Genomic DNA, 15293 nt, shown 5'->3' on the forward strand with positions numbered 1-15293 from the left:
TTTTATTATGTTTTATGATGAAGAAATGTCATACTATAGGAAATACACTCTGTGAATAAGGAATACAACAAAAATGTTTGTTTTCAACAAAACATAGAAGGGCACCTTTAATGTCAGCCATTGACAATGCTGGATTTTTAAAACCATGAGTTCACATTTCTTTATACATTTGGTGTAAGTTGATTTCAGTATGTAGTTTTTCATCACGTTGGTTTCTAAAGTTATAAGTGTTGCTGCCTAAATAGACCTGGGCTATTGTATTACCAACCTTCATTTTAATAGACGTTAAAATGTAATGTCACACCTTTGATTTGATTATTCATTATTTTACTTCAGCTTTCATTGAAGATACTGTTGTGAGTCTGGGCCATAGAGGAATGGATTTTGGACACATTTCTAAATGCTCTGTCTGACCACAGTGTTTTGACATTTTCATGATTAACTTGACCGCCCCTGATTATAAAAATAACTTCTCTTTCTTTTGCTTCTCAGACCACCAGAAGTTGGAGCGAGAGGCTCGAATTTGTCGTCTTTTGAAACACCCTAACATTGGTGAGGATGTGTCTTTACAATTTTTGCTATTTCTGGTCTCTGTGATGAAATAGTAAAACCTTTATCTGAATAAAAAACATGTGTATAACCAATCCCTTTAAAGTTATGATGTGATTTTAACATCCTGTTATTACCTCTCGTTACAAAATGAAAAGTTTCCTCTAGTTTTCTACTAAGTGGGACCAGTTTTAACTATAAACGTCATATAAGGTGAAACCATATATTTTTTGATTACAAAAGAACACATCTGTATATGATTTTAAGAAAAAGGCAGGAGGAACAGTATACAGTAGTGTGCATTCAATTCTGTAGACGCCTTTTTTGTCAGAACCTCCTACTGGTTTGTAGAAGGAGGCTGATTAAAGACACGTAGGTGAAGTGCAATTAAGAAAATAGCAGCATGAAAAATGAAGATGAGCCCGCTTACTAACTTAATGCCACACAGAATTTAATTACGACAACTTTTCCACCCAAATGGTCTTCGGTGGACTGAGGTAAGATAGTCAGTTGATGGTTTATAAAGACCTGAGTTATCTATCTTTAAAATGTAAAAAAGTATGTTTCTGTTATAACGTGGACTCATATCTTTTACAAATAGTTAGTTGTTAGAAAGATACAAATGTTTTAATATGATTTCCTCAGCGATGCAATGTTGTTATGTCTGGATCTGTCTTTGATGTTGATGTTTTAAATTATGATTTTTTTGTAATATTATGGTTAAATATTATGTTAATATGTTTTCTATGCCATTTTGACTTTGTTCATTCTCTGTGGCTGTATGTGTATCTCTCTTTTCCAGTTCGTCTACATGACAGTATATCAGAGGAGGGCTTCCACTACCTCCTCTTTGACTTGTAAGTCTTCTTCTTGCCTGTACATACAATTATATAACTTTCTCTCCTATATTACCCCACCCCCCAAGACCACAACCACCACCACCACCCCCGCTCTCCACATCCATCTCTTGGCAATTCCCTACTGTTTCCATGGTAACAGTGTGGGGAGTGGGGGTGGGGGGGTTGCTGTAGGAAACAAGAAATGAAGTTTAAATCCTTGCTTTATAGCCTTCATAGCCCCCTCTCCGCTTAACTCATATCAATTGAAGCATTGCAATTTAATGAGTGTTTTTCTGTGTGTGTGTGTGTGTGTGTGTTTGCAGGGTGACCGGAGGTGAACTGTTTGAGGACATCGTAGCCAGAGAGTATTACAGCGAGGCAGACGCCAGGTAAAGCGCAGTCGTCGCTCCTCCCTGTAGAAGCTTTTCCTCTTTGTCCTTAAATGGTCTGTGTTGTTTTCTCCTTCTGTTTGTTGTGTATTTGTTTAAATGTTTTCCTTTTTACTCGTTGACTTTACACGTTTTAATGCTCTCCTTCCTCTTTACTTTCCTCTTTATTTTCTGCTCCAAGCTTTTCTTTTTCTACCCCTTACAACCCTTCTTTGTGTATTTTCTTACTTCTTCCTTGTGAATTCTACCAGCTTCTCGTTTTTTTTGTTTGCCTCTATTATTTCGTCCTTTGTATCTATTTAGTTTTTCTTTTCTTTTGTGTAGCTCCGCCCCTTTCTCCCATTCTGTTGACTTCTAACTTCCCCCCCTGTTTTCATTGCAATTTAATTTTTTTATTCTTGTTCCCTTCTTCTATCCTCCATTTTCTTTTCTTTTAAAGCAACAATATGTTACATTACTACTATATTACTACAGTATAGTAGTAGGGAGAACAGCGTTTCCCATGTCCACAACGCAGCCCAATCGCCTGATTACTGCACTGTGTAACTTTGGCAGCTGGCCGAGGTGCAAAGCTTTACGGCAATAGTTCACACACAAGCCTTCAGTTATAAAAAGAAGCCAGTTTACCCATCTCTGCCCACCTATCTCAACTAGAATATAATACATTCCCCTCGCCAATGTACCCGTTTAGCCACGGCAACAGTTGAAAACACATACACATACTCCACATGCAAATTGTTTGCAAACAACGGGCTGAAGACGCTTGCAGAGTCATATTTGGGTGATATGACTGCACCTTGTCAGTTGACACTGTTGTTTAGATTTTCTATTTTCTATATCTATTCTTTGTGGTTTATCCTCCTAGTGTGTATCACATGGTGGAAAGATGATCTCTACGACAGTAATTAGACCATGACCCAGGGGGGAAACTGTGAACCCCAGGATAAACAATTATCTTGCTAATAATATAACAAACTCATAATGATTTTTTAATGACGTCAACAAACTCTTATTGGTCAAGCTTTCAGCATGTGTAGGATACACTTCTCTATCTGTGTTACCCCCTTCTTTCCCCCCAGTAATTCCCTTCATCACACAGTGGGAGACATAAAAACAAGTGTGTTAAAAGAATCAAAACAAATGACCCTGCCCACCTGTAGGGTCCGTGTAAATGTGGAAAGTCTCTTCTACTTTCCTTTCTTATTTTCCATTCAGTTTTTTTACATTCTTCCCCCCCTCCCTCCACCCACACACCACCCACATAGTTTAATATCTCACTCCCACCACTCGAGCTGACTCATCGACTCACACAGTTCACTTAAATGGTGGAAGAGGAAATAGAGTAGTTGGGGGTGGACAGACAATAGGCTGAGAGAAGAGTGAGAGAGATACTTGAGTATGACAGTTGTGATGTGGGTGTTAATCCATTCAACAACTTTTGAAGTGAAACTGAATACAATCTGATATTCCAGGTATTCAGGCCAACATGGCAAATGGTCTTAAGTCTAAGTTTCATTTGACTTTTAGCTTGAGAAACTTAGGTCAGGCCTTTTAACCAACGTGTTATCTAGCTAACAGGCTTTATTTTATATTTGTTGAATTTATTTTTTTAATTTTTTCGTCAAATGAAAGATTTCCAAGGCTCTGTCAGGATGACTTCATTGAGTCATGTGAAAATCCATATATGTATTTTATAGTTCATGATAAGTTCTCTAAATTATATTTGCCTGATCAGTGTATTCATCTGTTTTATATGAACATGAGGCACTGCTCAATTGAGGATAATTGAGTTGTTATCTATGATTTACACCATTGCCTGCTTTACACATTGTTTTGAAAGCAAAAGTTTTAAGTCATATCGCCCGAGTATATTTTATATCCATTTGATATTTTATATCATATAGTCTTCCTTTTCAGCCATGATAATGTAGCTACTATGATACTGAAACCCAAACTGTATAGGCCTACATTTCTTATGTCAGAAATTAATAAGAGAACTGTAAAAGAATCAGACTGGTTCGCAGAATCAATCATTATATCATTATAGCTTAAACCTTCACATCCTTACTGATACCAGTTTAATCCAACCTCAGGTAACCTTTGTATTTAATATAGTATTTTAGCTTGCTAGATTGGTTTGGAATATGTCATCCTATCCATTTTTTAGCTGAAATTTGTCAGAAATTATGGTATTTTTCCACTAAATGTCCGTTTGATTCACTGACAGCTGCTGATGCTGCTATGCCTCGCAGCAGCAGCTACATGTGGCAAAGAGGCCCACATGTCTCTCACAGGGAAAAAAGGTCACGTGCAACAAGTCAGCTGAAATATTTCTCTGTAAAGTAAACATAAAAATCATGGCTTCAAAAAATGTGTCATGCAAAAAATAGCATAGCATAGCATGCAAAATAGCAAAACAATAGCATGCAAAATAGCAAAACAGGAACTTAAAATGTTCCACTCATCAGAGTCTCAGAACTGATTTGCAGCTACCATGTTAAATGTCTTTTTTTTGGTATTCAGATATGGTGCTACACATCTCCTCTGATGAATTGTCAGTTAAAATCTTGCAGCATAGCAGGTAGGAATAAACTTGTTCACACAAAAACAATATATACCCACATAAGAAAGAGTAAGAGTGGGTGTTTGTTTTGTTGTAGTTATAATAGTAGTAAAATAGAAGTAATATATCAATGGCATAGTGTAAGTGAAAGTTGAAAAGGTAAAACATCATTTTATGTTTTGGGATTTTAAAGGGCGGGCATTTATATTCTAAAAAAGCGGCTAAGAAAAGAATGCAATTTAGCTCATTATCTGGGATTTGTGCCTGTTCATCTCCTGTGAGCTGAAGAGGACAGTTGTTTTGACATAACTGCATATTTAGCAGCCTTCAACAACTGCCAGAAAAATTCTTCTCGTACCAGATGAAGAGGAATTTCTGTTTTGGCCTGAGTCCATGCAGTCTCTTCTGCCAAGTGATTTGCTCCACAAAACGTGAGTGGACTTTCAGCTGTTCTAACACGGTTTAGTTTCTTTTTTTCTGTACGGTTGTGTTCTGGTGGTTATTTAGTGTCGGGGAAAAAAAGAGCTACAGTTTATTGCTATTTTTACTTTTTGAGTGAGTCGGTATATAGCTGTTTTCTCCTCACAGCGGAATACTATCCCGGTTGGGACGGGAGGTGGAAAGGGGGTCTCCTGAGAGATGATGTAAAGGAACGAGGAGGATGAAGCAACGGGCTATATGATGCTATAAAGAAAATACTTTATACCAATGCTACTTGTAGGTTGATAAAAGAGGGATGAAGAACATACAGGTGATCAGAAAAATGCAATGTAGCAGTTTAATTTTGTGCATTTAGATCGTACCGGTCACTTGCATTCAGGTTTAGTATTACATCGATCGCAGGGAATAAATATCACCAGCTGCTGCTGATGATTATTATTATAACCAGCTGGTTATATCCTGCTGTGTTCTCACATCAGCTCACTCTGACTTTCTGCAGAGATAATACCAGGGGGCTGGCAGGAGAAACCCCGGATACAGTCCGAGTGAGAAATTCAGCTGTTTGCGTTCACATATGCAGCTCAACCTGAAAACTTCAGTTGTTTTTTTTAAGGGTTTTTGTGCAAGTGGGAAAGCACTACATGTGTGAACATCTGTGTGAACTCTGGCATGACCAGATCGTGTGCTGAAGTACTTATAACTGTCATCCAAAGCTCATGCACATACACTCACACACAAACACACACAATCTCGTTTTCTCTCCCTTCTGAATGTCAGTCATCCAGGCCAGCCCTTACCCTCGAGACCAGAAATAAATTGGGACTTTAATTAGCTTCAGTAATTTGTCTCAAACACACACAATTTAGTTATACGCACCCAGACCGTACTGTATCACACCTTGTGACAACCTGTCAGTATCTATCAGAGTTTTTCCTTACTTGTGTTTTATCTGATAGAGACAATTAGTAGAAGAAATTAGGAGTGGATTATCCCTAACACTTAATCAAGGTTTGTTTTGCGCACAAGGGAGAAAGACAGACACAAAAAACCACCAGACCTTTTAAAACGTATCTAAATTTCCAGGAGTTGGTCAGGGTTGGTATGTGTCCCCCTTGAACTCTGGTCAGCCACCCCTAGTGCCACTTGAATCAGCTATCTGGTGGCATATTGCTGGCTCAGTGTGATTTTTGACGGCAAGCTTTTTTCTGGGAGAATCAAAATAAATAAAAAAGGGTTGATGTTCAAAGATTGGTCTTGCTAGGAGTCATAACGCTTGTTGTCTGTGTCGTGGGGAAGCTTTAGTAGGAAATTTGTAATAAGTACCCTAGCACCATAGCGATATAGAGGAGGAAAGGGTTTAAAGGTATGTATAAAAATGTTGGAAGAGGAACTGTTGATGAGTAGTCCCGCTCTTGGATAGCTGGATAGCTTTAATTGTGACTTATATTGCATCTGACTGGTACCGCGATTAGCTTTTCATTTTAGAGATAAGGACAGTGGACATAGTCAGAACCAGGGGAGAGAGAGAGAGTGGGGAACGACATGTGGGAAAGAAGCCATAGGATTCGAAGCAGGGCCGTCAGCTCTTGAGGACTTAAGCCTCCTTACATGGGGCACACGCACTAACCGCTTGTCAGCAGGCCCCCGACAAGGGGTATTTTGGCTTCACTTGTCTATAACAAGAGGCAATAGAGACACTAGAGGACTCTAGTTTAAGACTTAGACTCGAGTCACATTGAAGTCACACGCACTTGTGGCTTGACACTTGACTTGGAATTGCCCCCTCAAAGACTTCAGACTTGACTCTGTCTTGAGGTTTGGGACTGAAAATCTTTTTTTTGGCCCATGAATGTTGTTCCCTTACATCATGTGTCAGCGTCTCCGCGTCTGGTGCATGAGCAGCCACACCAGAGCCAACACATCACCCACAGTGGCTTCAGTGCCATTTGTCAAATCCTTTGGTTTTAGTAACTTCACATAGAGCCGAAACAAAAAAAAATAGCTAAAAGCAAAATCCACGGTGTGAAAACAGTGGATGCCTTAAAACGAACCCTTGTAGGTGAGTCAAGTTAGCAAACATGTTTAGCTCAGCTGCATCAGAGTATTTTACAATTGTACTCTACCTCTTACCCCAATATTTTCCTGATACCATGATTAAAATTAGCCTATATCCATATAAGCCATAATTTCAATATTCACTACAGTATATTCTTTTGGGAGATATGATTGGATGGCCTAAGGGCCTGTTTACCCACAAGAGCTACTTCTGCCAGTGAACACATTGAACATGGCCAGACAGTGAACTAGTTGCAGAAAAATGGCAGAGAGGGGGTAGTTTGTTACCATAAGAGATGGCAACAATGCATTGCATCCCTTCCCCCTGTGCTTTCTTATGGACTCATCCTTTAATTGTCGGGATGTGCACATTTTGGTGGAGTGGCTTTGATATTTTTTACTGCTTGAATGTCTTCAAGATTGTGCTTACTCTTGCTTATATCTTCAAAGCTGCTGAAGCCAGCATTAGGCTCAGGATCAGGCTGTGGAAGCAGAGAGAAGTAATGTTTTTTTTATTTTTTATTTTCTGGGTTATGTGTGTGTTTATGAGCAAGTGAGCTCGTTTATCTCTCTCATTCTCTCTCTCTCAGTCCTCCCACTCACTAGACTCAGTGTGGGTGTGGATCCTGCAGGCTGCCTGTCTCTTTGCGCCTGTTATTGCTCACATATCCTGCACATAATACTTTCTCAAATCACAATGGCTACACACACACACACACACACACACACACACACACACACACACACACACACACACACACACACGCTGATGTGTTTCCTTTTAGTGATGGAAAAATAGCCATGGTGTCTGCCCACCAGTCTTTAATGATTCATTTTTACCCTCTACATTACATTTTTGCTCTTGCTCTTTAAACACTTCCTTTCTTTAACAATATGTCACCTCTTATCCTTCTGTTTGCTGTTTTCCTCTCCTCTCCTCTCCTCTCCTCTCCTCTCCTCTCCTCTCCTCTCCTCTCCTCTCCTCTCCTCTCCTCTCCTCTCCTCTCTTCTCCTCCCCTCTCCTCTCCTCTCCTCTCCTCTCCTTGGTCTTGTGTTTTCTGTCTGTCAGGTTGTACTGTTGTGGCTGCTCTTGTCTCCCATCATGTTTTAAAAAGGCAAAACGAAACATTTTTGTCTCCTCCACCAACCCACCCTTCCCTATCTAGCATCTCTATCTGCATCACTCTCCTTGTCCTCCACCGCTCTCTTTGTCTTTGATTTCACCCTTCATCTTTCTCATCTTTAAATTTGCCATATTCATCTCGTGTGGAACCTGCATGTCACTCTTTTCACCTAGCATTATTCTTTTCCCTCACCCCCCCTCTTCATTTCCCACTTTCTTCTATTTCTGCATATCCTCGTGATCCACTCATCTCCACCTCTCCTTTCACCCCTTTCACCCCCTCACTGTCCCTCCTTTTTCTGTTTTGTCTCTACAGTCACTGTATCCATCAGATTCTAGAAAGTGTCCATCACATTCACCAACATGATATAGTGCACAGGGACCTGAAGGTTAGTATGTGTAGGAGCATTTGCATCCCTCACCCACCCCTTCCCCACCACCTTTGCATGCTTCCTCTCCTTCCGCCTTCCCTTTCCTCCCTATATTTCGTCCTCCGTCTCGTCTATTCGTGTCGCCCATGTCAGATGCTGGTCTAATGTCCGCCCTGTCAGATTTGTCTTTTGATATGCTCTGGTGTTTTCGTTTTCTTTTCATTTTTTTTATATTTTTTATATTTTGAGGACCCGAGCCTGCCTCACCCACTGCCCTCCCCCTATTTACCCTGCAACGCAATCTCCTATCAATCATTCTACATAACACTACAAAACAAAAGCTCCTGTTGCACTGACTGTCAGCATGATCGACCAATGAATAAGCCTTGCACACGGACATGAGAAATCACCAAAAGGTGTAATAAATATCCAACGTTTACACATGCCCATACAACCATCCATTTCTCCCACCAGAGTAGATAAAAACAAGCCAAAGAAAAATGTAATGCCATCTGTATTGATTTTTTTTCTTCCCACCTCCTCACTTTTCTTTGGCTTGGAGTTGATTGTATTGATCCCTGTATCGTTAAGACTGACTCATTCAACATCAAGTATGTCTTTATAAGAAAAGAACAACAACAATAGGACAGCAGGGTTTTTGAAAGAGATGTGTTTGATGACATTTAAAAAGGCGTCTCCTGACATGAGCTGTTGGTTTTGTTATTTAAATGAGATGCTTTTTCTTCAATACTGAATCATAGCTCTGACTAGTCCCACTCAGTCCCTTACAATGGTTTCACAGGATGCTGTTGTATTTATATTTCTCTATATGGACCACTTACACCTTAAACTGTTGGATTAATGCTGACATATACTGCCCTCCTATTCATCAGCGATATACAGTATTGGTTCAGGGGTTGCAGCAGGTTAAAGTTTCTTCCATTGTAAGAAATGAGACAGAAATGTACATGTACGCATGCACTTTCGCTTTTTTATCGTAAGGTTGAGTTCTTCGATGTTAGTGTTTATAAACTGATAAAACTTTACAGTATTAGTGTTGCAAGGGAACAAAAGGACAAATTATATTTTGAAAAAAAAATATTTTTCTGTTATTGTTTATTTATAAACAGATGTAAACCATTACCATATCACATATTACCAGGAGTACTTGGAGTGAGGACTTTTACGGGATCACAGTGACATTTTTTGTTTTGGCTCCTAGCACACAAAGGTGGGCACTAACCAAAAATTAACATCCCTCCTCCTCCCCTGCCTCCCTGATCGACATGTTATTTAAAGGTCCTGTAAAAGAAAAGTTTCTTTTTCATCAATTTTCCTGCTTTTTTCATGTATTCCTTAACCCAAATGCAACAATTATTTAAATGTCTTTCTTTTGGAAAGAATGTTTTGCAGTCCATAATTTCCAAAACGTAAAAAAGAAATTCTTAACATGATGTCAACACAAAACAACTTTTTTTTGATTTGGTCATTGGCTACTGGACTGGGCAGTTCAGTTCAGAAACAAACACACACGCAGAAGATTCACACCCTGTAGGTTAACATGCTCAACAGCTGACAAAGTGGGGGAGGAAGAACATGGACACAAGCACTGTGTGCAGACACTCAAAAGTGCATGCATACCTACTCACACAAGTCAATATTTATGCGTGAATGAGGGTGCAAGAAGCTCTCAGCATTGTGGCTATAAATGTGACCTGTTCAGTATTTATTCATTGAGAGACCTTTAGAAATAAGACCAATGATTCTAATTTAAAGCCCTGATCTCTAAAACCATTCTAGTCCATTTTTATCTTGCACGTTTTCTTTGATGTTTCTCTAATGCTGTTTTTGATATTTCAACAGTGTGTCTTTATAAGCTACACAGCTTATCACCAGAGGGGCTCAAAGTACAGACATTTAAGCAGATTTGACTCGATTTGTCCTTCCAGGCACTATTGGAAGAACCTTGTTTAGGCCGTCAAAGTGTGCAGATGTTTAGCTTTGATTATCTGGTCATCTAAAGGTTTTACAGATCCAGGCTCAGACTTATAAAAATATCGGAATTTCTTGATATTTAGATTTAGATATACTGTACCTGATAAAGTTTGCATGGGCAGAACTACAATGAGAGAAGGAAGAAGGCAGAGACCTTAGTGGGGTCCTAAACATATTATGGGAAACATATTAGCTCCTGATGCGAGCATAACATAACTAGCTATACTGTAGAGGATAATTATATGCAATTGACAAAAAAACTACACATACAATATGTTAAGATTTAAGGCCAAATGCAAATAATTATCTATTGAAGACCCTTTACCCTGGATGCCAAACCAGATTTGTATTGTATTCTGTGTTTGTGTTTTTAAAATATGTATTAAAAAAAAAGGGATTCTATTTTATAGGTCTTAAAATGTGTCTACATTACATGGATCTCATTTTGAATGTCAGATTCAGTGATTAAAATAATTATTACTAGTTTTTCATTTTCAGATATTTTTCCACATCCATAACAGCACAACTCCAATGAGTGAAAAACTAAGTCCATACCAAGAACTTGCAATACTTGATATCGTACTCGCAGAAGTATTGTGGGGAAAAAAAAAGAAAACTTCAATAAAAGTTGACATCAGTGCACAGGACGCACACATGCATGGTGCAGCTTTTTGTCCACATACAGTCCCAACTGGATCCAGGAAATACTGTACATAGCCCCTAGGCACAGATGTCAGATGTTTATGTTCTACACAAACAAAATACATACCCCCCCCCCCCCCCCCGACTAGAAACACCCATCTTGTCACTGTTTTTTTAGTTTGCGGTTCAGCTAACTGACATCAGATTGACGTCTCTTGTCAGCAGAGGTCAGCTAGGCCTGCAGCAGACATGGCATTGATCCCAGACACATCTTCTAAATGTTATAAATTGCACATTGACTCACTCCTTCCCTCACCTCCTTCATCAACTCCCTCTGTGTCTCCAATTGCCAGCCACATTCTCACACCCCCTCTCGTCACTCAAGACCTGCTGGCTAAAAACATGGAGAGTGGTGGGGTACTAGTGTTCACCTGCAGCCAACTGAACAGTACAAATGTCTCACAGGAGTATGTCTATGCATTATTAAGAGTACTTTTTATAAAGACAAAGAATATCATATATTATATGGTTTGGTTTAACACAGCATTGACTAAAAGGACAACTCACTTAAAAAGTACTGATGGAAGATCTTGATTATATATCCAGTACTGAAGTGCATTTAATCAAGGAATCATATACATCCTTTTATACATTTAAAATGAGAAGCCCTTATGTTCATCTATTAAGTGTTAGAGCCCTACAATTTAGCCACAAGTGTTAGCTAACCTACCGAGCCATTGTTGCTTCATTTGCATAATCTTGGCTCTAAACTGGGGTTTGACAAAGCCAATAAAAGATGTGACGATAAAGTAATATTTCTTCTTGCAACTGAAGATTCCTTTCAACGCCCTGCTGAACCCCAATCCTCCCCCACTCCTTACCATACCTCCCCCTACCTTCCCTCCCCTCTCCTCCCCACATCTCTGGCCTGTGCACGGGATTGTAGTGCTGCTCAAACTAACATGCGCTCCCCCCCCCCCCCTCCTCCTCCCTTGGTGTTTGCATGCAGTCATTGCATCCAGCAGATCCTGGAGGCGGTGCTTCACTGCCATCAAATGGGTGTGGTGCACCGGGACCTAAAGGTGAGTGATGGGAATCACCTTGCTTTGCATTTGAGTCTCCTCTACTGTTGTGTGATGGGGTTCCTGAGTGTGTTATTTGTGTAGTCTGTGTATAGAGAAACTGTTTGTAATGTTTGTGGACATAATTTCACTTGCAAAACCTTTGGACTTAAAGGAACACGTGATCTGCTGTGGGAACACGATATAATATGGACTTGCCTTTCTCACTTCCTTCACATTAGGGTATTGCTCTGTTGGGTCACGGCTTTACTCCTAGATATAGTTCATTTGGCTTTGGTTAGGGTCAGGAGGGGGCACCTTGGTGCTTTCTGTAGCAGGTGTAATCCAATATGGTGCCTGTTCCCATGTTAATATCGCTACAGTACATATTGTAGAAGGATATTCTGCTCTGTCTGTTGTGGTGAATGGACAAACTTGGTGTAGAGTTTTTACCAGGGGGCTGGCAGGAGAAATGTGTATAAAGTTGAGATAAACTGATTATCACATTTGTGTTTTTACACGCAGCCTACTCAAGTGAAGTCAGTACATTTTCAGGACTGCAGAGTAATGTTTGAAACATGCTCCCTCAGAGCCACCCCTGACCTTCCTCTGGCTCTGCCCTGATGTACACAGCCTCTAGCTATGTCACCTTCTCCTCCTGTTGTGTTAACACCACAACCCCCCAGTATGTGGAGATTTAAAGCATGCAGTGCTGGTCATGCAGGCTGAGCATTGCTGCCGCTCTGTAACCTTTTTGGAAGAGGATCTTGTCATTGCACAGCTGGCAACATGGCTTGGAAGACCCTTAATCTGACCATTGGTTCATTTCCTAGTCTGAAAAAGATGTTACGTATTGATAATGACACAGCATGTGTGGTTGAGTGTGCCTTTAAAGATTACTTAATGACCCCCAGAATTTGAAATATCGCAGCTCATTTTCTTTCCCTGCTGTGTGATGCTGTGACATTTGTTTGAAAGGCGACTGGCTGGTTGCACTGTCGGTTTGGGGGGTTGGAAACCGAAAGCCGATTAATAAACTTGGAACGGTTAAAGGTCTCTTCGACCTGCTAGATTGCTGAATCGATGTATTTTGTAAACTTCCAGAGATACGTTAGTCATTTTAAGTTTCAAGGATTTTGCGGAGCTTCAAATTTAAGTAAATCTGTACAGAAAGTAGCAGCCATGTTTAATTTGATTACTGACTTTGAACTTCAAACTTATGTGAAGTTTTGCTTTGTTTAAATTTGGCTTATAACTGTGCCTTTGGCATGGTTTCCTCAGACAAAGCAGCACCTCAGACACAACGAGCTGTGTGTGAATCACAGTGTTAACAGATTTAAGTTTCCAGTCCTCTTACTGTCATGTCTTGTTCCCGGTTGTGTTTTTGTCTGTGCATGCTTGAATATCGCATCTTGTTTGGCATGTTGCACTTTTGTCAAGCAAACTCCTCTTATGTGCAAATGTCTGTCCCAGTGTTCCAGCAAGCGACAAGCAGTGGTGTTGTGTTTATGAATACTGTTGTGGCTATTTCTTTATTTAGATGACATGCCTATCTGGTTTCACACCCAAGCATTGGAGAGCATTTCATGCAATAGGTCACAGTGTGATGACTGAGGACAGCCTGGCTGACAAGATCCCTTAAATTGGCAAATGAGATGACAACACAGCAAACAAATTTAAAGGATGTCAGATAAAGGTGACACCAATTGCCCTATATTTCCTGGACAGCAGTGCAAATACTGTATAGTTTCTCTGCTGTCTGACCAACTTTAGGGGCAGAGCCTTTCAGATTATACTTCAAACTGAAAGGCAGTCCTGAAAGTCTGTCACATGTAATGGATGAAATGAAAGGTGTCAAATCCTTTACTGAAACAACTTTAATCTCATCATTCAAATATATATCTTCAAAGTATAGTTAATGAGTCAGGACCAGTGTCTTTTGAATCTGAGGTTCAAATCTTTATTACGCTCTCTGGAGGAAACAGGATTGCTGCAGCAGCTTGAGATATTCTACAAACAGAGCAATGAAAGGGAAGCAAGAAAGAAAGAAGGGAGTCATTCCTTTTGATTCACCCACTCATGAACTGCTCTCAAATGCACATGTACCCTCCCTCTCTCTCATTTCATACCAGTTTCTAGTCAGCTGTGTGTGCATTTTTTAATTGTCTGTATGTTTATGCTAAAGAGATGGAGACTGAACAAGTACTGATGTTAAAAAGATTTCTGCAGCTATGCAATTCACATGGCCTGGATGATTCGCATTGCATTTATGCACCTTTTTGATGGAAGCACATGCTTCATCCAAATTTCCACCCACATCCTTTTTTTTCACGGATTATCTTACTGCCGCTGCAGTGTTGGCAAGTTCTATGTCCCTCGTTTACAAAAGAGGAAAGACTAACCAAATGGTAGAGCTGGGAGAATGTGATGACACGAAGTAGGCACAGCGCCTCAGGATTACTGGTGCCCTCACTCACTGTCTCTCCCGCTTGCTCATTTCCTTTCTCTTTTACTTATGAGCTCAACCACTCTAAAAAGCAAGCTTTTAACTGTCTACACTTTAAATACGCAGTATTCCGTTGCCTCCTAACAAATTAGCTGAGGAGAGAAATCAGAGAAAATAAGGCAGAGGGTGCAAAGACACCCTGCTGCAGTGTAAGGGAGGGGAGGCGGTGTCAGAAATGCAGCCTAAATATAATGTCCTCATTCTCTCCATGCTGTAAGAGAGCACTTGTGTTGCTGTTTACAGTAGTAAAAAATACACAGGCTTACTGCAAGAGAGGTGAGATGTGCATTAGTGATTTAAAAAGGGCTGACTGTAATAAGGGAAAAGCCTTTTTCTGAGTAACTATACTGTTAAATTATTAGAGGACTCACACATCAGTACAACACTATGAAAGATGTCCTCTCCTCGTATTGAGACATCCTGTCACTTTTATTATTCACTAGTAAAACTTTACCAAAATGATATTTACATTTCTGATTATTGTTACGTCAACATTTTTGCTCCTATAAGCCTTACTACTGGAACACCTGAAATTACTGCTAGACTTCTTGCAGATTTTCAAATAATTTTCACTTTTGGCAAGAAAAAATTCTCAACTGAAAATCACAACATGACACTGGAAAAATATTTAATATGAAATAGTACTGCAATACTTTTACATTTTGATTGGTGGAATAATATCCAAAAGCAAATTCTTCTCAGGTAGGAGTCTTATGTCAATGGTGAAGGCCCATTGTTAATTATTCTAGCCACGGGTTT

General features: G+C 39.8%; 1 protein-coding gene across 49 annotated transcripts in view; it reads left to right on the forward strand.

The window, feature by feature from the left end:
• camk2b1 (calcium/calmodulin-dependent protein kinase (CaM kinase) II beta 1) overlaps nt 1–15293 on the forward strand; it is a 71587-nt gene that overhangs the window by 15941 nt on the left and 40353 nt on the right. For 42 of the 49 annotated variants that reach the window (XM_065947783.1, XM_065947798.1, XM_065947814.1 and 39 more), the window contains exons 3-6: nt 493–552; nt 1352–1406; nt 1712–1777; nt 11977–12049. In XM_065947783.1, the coding sequence (XP_065803855.1) occupies nt 493–552; nt 1352–1406; nt 1712–1777; nt 11977–12049 (254 nt within the window). Of the gene's footprint in view, nt 1–492; nt 553–1351; nt 1407–1711; nt 1778–8275; nt 8349–11976; nt 12050–15293 lie in introns of those variants that run through there. The other 7 variants (XM_065947786.1, XM_065947819.1, XM_065947861.1 and 4 more) reach the window with 2 other exon arrangements.

Source organism: Labrus bergylta, chromosome 2 (genome assembly GCF_963930695.1).
Source record: "Labrus bergylta chromosome 2, fLabBer1.1, whole genome shotgun sequence".
Taxonomy (NCBI): Eukaryota; Metazoa; Chordata; class Actinopteri; order Labriformes; family Labridae; genus Labrus; species Labrus bergylta.